This window comes from Carya illinoinensis, chromosome 10 (assembly GCF_018687715.1).
Source record: "Carya illinoinensis cultivar Pawnee chromosome 10, C.illinoinensisPawnee_v1, whole genome shotgun sequence".
NCBI classification, from domain to species: domain Eukaryota; kingdom Viridiplantae; phylum Streptophyta; class Magnoliopsida; order Fagales; family Juglandaceae; genus Carya; species Carya illinoinensis.
Window position 1 is genome coordinate 18,196,484 of NC_056761.1, and position 7,901 is coordinate 18,204,384.

Sequence of the window (7,901 nt, forward strand, 5' to 3'; positions counted from 1 at the left end):
TGGACAGTCAAATTCTAATTTAAGGGAAGAAACTTAGAGTCTCTTAAGCTCTTTAAAGCCACAGGATGACAAAGGGTGGTGTGTGGTAGGTGACTTTAATGAGATTTTAGCACATGATGAGAAGAGTGGGGGGAAGCATAAACCAAAAAGACAGATGGTTAGATTCAAAGATGTGTTGGAATTGGGAGGTTTGTTTGATTTGGGTTGGAAATGGACAAATTCACATAGAATAATAAGCATGAGGATGAGAGCTTCACAAAAGAAAGGCTCGACAGGGCAGTTGCAAACTTAAAATGGAAGGAAAACCATGCAGAAGGGTGGGTGGAAGTGTTGGCTGCTAGATGCTCAGATCATAGACCTATCTAGCTGTGCATGAACAAGAAAGTAGGATTGTTTTGTAGACAAAAGAGACTATTCAGGTATGAAGCCCATTGGTCCTTAGAAGAAAAATGTGAAGAAAATGTTAAAACAGTCTGGCAAGTATGTTCTAAGGATGGGAATCCCACCATGGAATTAACTCACAAGTTTTCAAATACTGAAGGTACTCTTTCGAGGTGGAGTAGACAAATGGCCATAGATAAGAAAAAATCATTAACAAAGAAGACTGTTATGTTAAGGGAGTTACAAGAAAATGAAGAAAGCCATAACACTTCAATCATAAAAGAACTACAAAGGGAGATAGGGATCATGCTGGAAAAGGAGGACTTGAGGTGGAGGCAAAGAGCCAAGGTGAACTGGTATCAACTTGGTGATAAGAATACCAAGTTTTTTCACAGCTGTGCAAATCAGAGAAGGAAGATTAATAGAATTCAAGAAGTGTTTGATGAGATGCATAGAAGATACAAGAGTTTAGAAGGTTTGGCAGGGACTTTCAAGTCTTATTTTGAGAAATTGTTTTCCTCTTCTGATCCTGGAAATGGTGAGATTGACAATTGTCTAAGAAGTGTGATACCTTCTGTTACCAATAGGATGAATGACCAGTTATCCAAAACCTTCACTAGAGAGGAAGTAGAGGCTACTGTGAGGCACATGGCCCCATTCAAATCACTTGGACCCGATGAATTTGGTGCTTGTTTCTACCAGAAACACTGACATCTTATAGGAGAAGAAGTTAGTACTTCAGTTCTGGCATGGTTGAATGGTAACTCTTTAAATCCCCTTGCTAATTACACTTATATTACTCTTATCCCCAAGAAAAAAGAACTGAAATTGGCTAGTGACTACAGGCCTATAAGTTTTTGTAATGTGGCTTATAAAACTATGGTCAAGGTAATGGCAAACATATTAAAAAGTGTGTTAAATGCAATTATTTCTCCTAACCAAAGTGCCTTTATTCCTAGGAGATTAATCACTAACAACATCATGGTAGCCTATGAAACTTTGCACACCATGAAAGTGAGGAAGAAAGGGAAAGTAGGGAATATGGCTATCAAGCTTCATACGTCAAAAGCCTATAATAGGATTGAATGGTCATATTTGCAAGCTGTCATGGAGAAAATGGTTTTCTGCACCAAATGGATAGAGCTAGTTATGAAGTGTGTGTCATCTGTTACATACGCAGTACTTGTAAATGAAAAACCAGTGGAAAGGATCATGCCTTTGAGAGGTTTGAGGCAAGGAGACCCCTTATTTACTTATTTGTTTATTTTATGTGCTGAGGGGCTTAGCTCTCTGTTAAACAATTCAGATTAGATGGGGGAGTTACTGTCTCCAGAGGAGGGACTCGAGTAAATCATCTTCTTTTTGCAGATGACTACATTCTATTTGGTAGAGTCAAGCTTGAGGAATAGGAGAAGATCAAAGGGTTACTTTGGCAGTATGAAAAAGCCTCAGGCCAGTTTTTTAGCAAAGACAAGACATTTATGTTTTTCAGTTCTAATTCAAAGGAGGAAGACAAGAGGAGGATCATGCAGAGTGATGGAGCTGTGATGAAAGGAACTTATGAGTCTTATTTGGGGTTATCTCCAGTCGTGGGAAATTCAAAAGATAATGCTTTTAGGAGTATTAAAGAGAGAGTGTGGAAGAAGATCAATAATTGGAAGAACTCATTTCTGTCAGCAGTAGGGAAAGAAGTTTTGATTAAAGCAGTTCTTCAAGCAGTGCCAACTTATACAATGAGTGTATTCCAACTCCCAAAAAAATTGTGTAAGGAACTCAATGTCATGCTTGCCAAGTTTTAGTGGGGTAATCACCAAACAGGGAATGGTATGCATTGGTGTAGCTGGGAAAGAATGGGGAAACAGAAGGGGAAAGGGGGATTGGCCCAGGTTATGGGGATATAGAAAGTTTTAATTTGGCTCTTCTAGCTAAGAAGGGGTGGAGGTTACTTCAAAACACTTCTAGCATGGCTACAAAGATCATGAAAGAAAAATATTTCAATGACAAGTCTCTATTAGCAGCAAAACTGGGCCATAGGCTCTCTTATCTTTGGAGAAGTGTGTGGAATGCCATGAGCCTATTGAAGGAGGGACTGAGATGGAAGGTAGGGAATGGGGAAAAAAATCAAGATTTGGGCTGTAAGATGGCTTGCATTACCATCCTCTTGTATGATACAGTCTCTAGTTTCTGTTCTAGATAGAGAAGCCAATGTGTGTGAGTTGATGCATTGTTGAGGGGTGTGGAATGAACCTTTGATTAGGAGCATTTTTAACAAAGTGGAAGCTAACCATATTTGTAGCATGCCACTAAGTGAAATGGGGGTGGAGGATAGGATGATATGGGGACCTTCAAATAAAGGTTTGTTTATTGTAAAAAGTGCATATCACTTGGAGAATGATAGGAAGCAGGCTACTCAAGGTAGATTTTCAAGGCATTTAGAGAGGGAAAGAAGTTGGGATAGTATGTGGAGGTTGAATGTACGAGAGAAGATCAAATTACTTTTTTGGAAAGCTGTTATTGAACTTCTGGCCACTAGATGAAATCCCTATTTGCGGAAAATTATTAACAATCCTTTGTATCCCATTTGTAGAAGGGAGGAGGAAACTATTATGCATGTGATTTGGCAATGCCCAGTAGTCTGTGATGTATGGTCAGAATCTTTGAGTATGCTGCAGAAGATGAAGACCAATGAATCTGACCTACTGGCACTGTGGGATAAACTTAGGGAGAAACTGAATGAGGCTGAGATAGAGGAGGCAGTTACAATGATGAGGGGTTTATGGTTGAGGAGAAATGAAAGTATTGTTGAGGATAAATTTAAAACCCCAAGTCAAGTCATAAGAACAACCAAGAACGATTTGCTGGAGTTTCAATAGGCTCAACAATTGGTTAAGGTAAGGGATAGAAGCACTGAGGAAAGTTGCAAAAGAGTTTTGAAGTGACAAAAACCAAGCTCGGGTTTTGTGAAAGCAAACTGGATGCAGCAGTTAGGAAGAGGGACAAGAAGGTGGGAATAGGGATTGTAATTCGAGATGAAGATGGGGGGAGCTGTTAGTGGCTGTGGAAGGACAGAAGCTCAATGTTGATCAACTTGCTGTTGCAGAGGCTTATGCTTCGTGGAAGGCCATGGATGTGTGCAAAGAACTTTGTCTAGTTAAGTGCTATTTGAAGGGGATGCTCAAGTGGTTGTTTATGCTATTAACTTGGAAACTTAAGATCTATCTTTCTATGGTAGCTTAATAGAAGGCATGAAAATGTTACTGAAGCAGAGGACTGAGTGGTTACTACAATATACTCACAAAACTAATAATGAAGCTGCCCATTTATTAACAAAGGAAAGCTTATTTATACAGACTATTTGGTTTGGATCGAAGATATACCTGAATGTATTCAAAGAATTGTAGAGAGTGAGATTTTATATAATGACCAGTGATCAATGAAGATAGTTTTATTCAAAAAAAAAAAATAAATCCATAAAAATATCATCACTTCCCAAATTCCTCAATAATACATGATTGAGTTCATACCGAGAAAGATAACAGAATAAATATTCAGTTAATAATGAAAATCAATTAATACACTTATTTAAAATACTAATAACATATAATTAACATAATTATTCAACTTTACAAGTAGTCTAATAATACCCAAATCAATTAAATCTTCTTAATTAAAATACTACTAAAATCAACTTTTAAAATTAATACTAAATAATATAATGAAGATACCTTAATGTTTTATGTGAAATCAAGTTGTAAATAGGTACTTAAAATAATTTAAATAAAATACTATCAGTACAAATACAAATTAATTTGAGACTTAAAACAAGGCCACCATAAAACAGGCTCTATTTAAAACAAGTACAAAGAAGAAATTGGTACCCACAAATATTCGGATATAGCCTTCAAGTATCAAGGGCATAAATGTAAAACAAACTTCTCTTGCAAAAGATAGGTTAACACTTACAAAAAATTACACTACACTCCAACAATAATACATGAAGGGAACAGAGGCCGCTTCAGAAGCTTACACAAAAAATATAAGACCAGAGCAACACAAAGAGGAAGAAAGATGGCACGCAACAGACACTGGGTTACTGAAAAAATAGAGAGAGAGAGAGATATCAGAGAGTGAAGATGAGAGAGGAAGAGAGGTTGTAGAGTAAGCCGAGAGAGAGCGAAACGTGAGGGAGAGAGATGAAGCTCACCATGAAACGCACTGGACCAGGGGTGGAAACGGTCAGCAGTTTCTGTGGCTGCCTGGGTGGTTTCCAGTGTGGTTGTCCCACGGTTAAGGTGGTCGCAGTGGTTGGTAGAATGAGGGGTGGTGCTCTGTTTCGAAAATAAAAAACAGGGGATAAACGGGCTAGCTGCTTGCATGTGGCAGTGTTGTCGTGCGCGGAGCTGGGCAGCGCATTGTTTTACCATGGACTGAGTGGGTGTATGCGGGTAGGTGGCAGAAGGAGATGTGGAGGAAGGGCTGGGTTCGACGGCGATGCCTAGTGGTTGGGGTTAGTTTCATGAGGAGGTGCTTGGTAGTGGATACCGTAAGGCGGTGCGGCGGCAGTGAGAAACCGAGAGAAAGAGGAAAACTTGGAGCGGCAGCTCTAGGTTTTTAGGTTGAGGATTTTGTAAAAAATATGCAAGAGACCTAATAACGTGAATATAAATATGGAAAACTAATAAAACCTTAGAGAAAGAAGGAAGTAGGGACGAGAATCGTGCACGAAGGCTAGGCACGATCTGTGCAGTGAAAAACATTTGAATAAAAAGTGTTGCCGATAACCCTAGTGGGACAAACGTGCAAGAAAAGGATAACGACGTGCATCACGTATGCTGTGAAAAACCGATGTGATGAAGCCGTGAATAAAGAGGAGTCTGTCGGGCTGTTGCTCTATAGCTGCTGGAGGAGGTGCAGTTGGCTCTGAAAAGGGAACCTAGGGTGCGAGAATGCAGTGCGTGCATGAGGGCGGTGCAAGAGGTGATTGAAATAAAACCCTAAAGATAAAAAGGTGCATGCGAAGGACATGGACACAGAGAAGCTGTGCATGCAGTGACAAACAGACGTGAATAATGTAGAACAAGGAGTCTGATACAAGATCTCACGGACTCGGGCCTTTTCTCCCAATTTTGGGCCTCGACTCAATCTTAAAACAAAATCCAATTTGTTCAAAATATTATCTTAGTCATTTTTAACTTAAGTAACAAAGCAGAAGGAAATCTTAGTTCACCAAAAGAGAGATTTTAGGCTTATAATCTATTTAAAAATATATATATACTTGCAAACTCAAATAAGCTTTTTGTACATAAATCCAAAATTTTTTTTTTTTTTAAACAGCTTGGCACTAGGCTCCGGCGTTACATTGAGTCTAGTGATTGCCTCCATAGGATCATCATAGACACTTGGCCCAAATATGACGAGTAAGAATTTAATAAATGCCTCACAATCTGTAAGCTGCCCTGATTCTTCAAGGTCTTGAAACCGTATTATGGCATTGGCCTCCATGTGAAATGATACTAACCTTATTCTATGTCGTGGTAGGGTGTTATCGAATGCAAAAAACTGGTTTATATACCTTGTAAATCCAGCCGGCTAGTTCAGGTTCCTCACCATGGAAGACTAAAAACTCCAAGTAAATGGTTCGAGTCCCCACTTCACCTTCAAACCTTTGGTTGACTTCGTCTTCCCTTGGATGGATGTTAGAAGATGTTCCTCCAGGCCTTTGGTATTGTCGTTCCGTCTTTACAGCTACACTATCAAAGCCAAAAATTGATGGACAATAGAATTTATCTGTCTTTTTAGGGCTAGCATTTCAATTTCTGTATTTTGGTATTGTGAATCTGTTGTCTTTTTAAGGTTATCACTCCAATCTCTAGATTTTGGCATTGAGAATGTGTAGCCTTCATAAGGGCATTGAGCCCATCTTGTAACTAAGTTAATCTCTTTCCTTCATCCATGAAATGTATGAACTAAATCAACGAGACCAGTGTCTCTCTTATACTAACTTGTTACACACTTCACATGTTTGACATAATGCATAAAAGGGACTGCTCTCTTTGATGGGAGCTCCTTTGTGAGAATAGAGAGATGAGAGTAAATGATAGAGAGGAAAGAAAATTTTTATTCAATTATAGAATGAAATACACTTAATAGCATTTGGGTACCTATACCCTCATGCGAAACTACGGAAAGTAAGTAAAGGCAGCCCTCAAGTCCACTTAAGCCACTAAACATAAAAGGAAATACAAACAAGTGGACCTAAACATGGTCTAGCCCATTTAAGGAAATGCAACAAATGAAATAACAAGGTCTCTAATCTCTCGAGTTTGAAGAAGTCAGTGAGCCCAGCCTAGCCCAGCCTCAATCAACTCAAGCACTTCAGTTGAAGTACTCAAGTTTAGATGCATCGAAGATTCCTTCAGTCTCGAACCCCATTTCCTTCTCCTCACAACTTTATTTAAGGGTTTGACAAAATAATTAAAACTGAACTAATTTGATTTTGGATTCCACTTATAGGTTGGGAACAAATTAATATAAACGGTAATCTCTAACTTTAGTCTTTAAGGATTTGAAAAAGAAAAAAAATTAATCATTAATTTTGAGGTAGATTTCTGAAGTACAAAGATCTATTCCTTAATTCTAGCCCGAGTCGTCCTTGTACTGCATTTCCTCGATCCATTAATGTTTTCCGGCTTGATGAATATACAGTACATTAGTTTGCAAATTCTAGTTTCGTATTATACCAACCCTAAGGTTTTTTTTTTTTTTTTTTTTTTTTTGATATGGGGATTTGGGGAGGGGATCGAACCGCAGACCTCACTTTTGGAGGTGGGGCTTCATGCCACCAGGCCGTTGGCCTTTGGCTATACCAACCCTAAGTTAAACTCTGAAGCCAGGATAGCTAGCTATTGTTATCGCTCGGCAATTGACTTCGATTATAAATACATGCATATTGCTTATACTAATTATTATATTGATAAGAAAGGATATCAAAAGATAGAACAAGTCCAATACATGGAAGTCCAAGAAGATGGAGACCATTTCATAATTTTTTGTACCATACATGAACAAATATATATATATTCATCGGGTGCCACTTATTTGTAATGGTAATTTCTCGTTCAAAAGATCTAGTCACAAGAAGCCTTGCAGGTACCAGATCTTCATCTTGCTATGAAAAGTACCTTGGCCTACCAGCTCTCATAGGTAGATCCAAGAAGGCTTCCTTCAAGAGCATTATCGATAGAATCAAAGCAAGAGTGGGAAACTGGAAAAATAAGTTCCTCTCACATGCAGGCAAGGAAATTCTTCTTAAGGCTGTGGTACAGGCCCTCCCTACCTATTGCATGGGGGTCTTCAAAATGCCCAAAGCTTTGCTAAGTGATATAAACAGAATTATGCAACACTTCTGGTGGGGCCATCTACATAATGAAAGAAAGGTACACTGGGTGTCTTGGGGTCAGATGAGTAGATCGAAAGCTACAGGAGGGTTGGGATTTAGAGACCTTGAGGTTTTTAATTTG

At 38.8% G+C, this 7,901-nt stretch overlaps 1 protein-coding gene across 1 annotated transcript; it reads left to right on the top strand.

Moving 5' to 3' along the window:
• Positions 1-1,260: 1,260 nt before the first annotated feature.
• Positions 1,261-3,254, top strand: LOC122278510. Its single transcript, XM_043088691.1, has 4 exons — positions 1,261-1,613; positions 1,874-2,120; positions 2,222-2,482; positions 3,054-3,254. The coding sequence occupies exons 1-4, from the start codon at positions 1,261-1,263 to the stop codon at positions 3,252-3,254; spliced, it is 1,062 nt and encodes a 353-aa protein (XP_042944625.1).
• The last annotated feature ends 4,647 nt before the right edge of the window (positions 3,255-7,901 follow it).

Excerpts from the sequence above, each read along its gene's own strand:
- LOC122278510 (XM_043088691.1), top strand. The coding sequence starts at position 1,261 with ATGGTCAAGGTAATGGCAAACATATTAAAAAGTGTGTTAAATGCAATT. Across the intron at positions 1,614-1,873 it reads ATGCCTTTGAGAGGTTTGAG|TTCTAATTCAAAGGAGGAAG; the intron begins GCAAGGAGACCC and ends TATGTTTTTCAG. Across the intron at positions 2,483-3,053 it reads AGGAGGGACTGAGATGGAAG|AAGATGAAGACCAATGAATC; the intron begins GTAGGGAATGGG and ends AGTATGCTGCAG.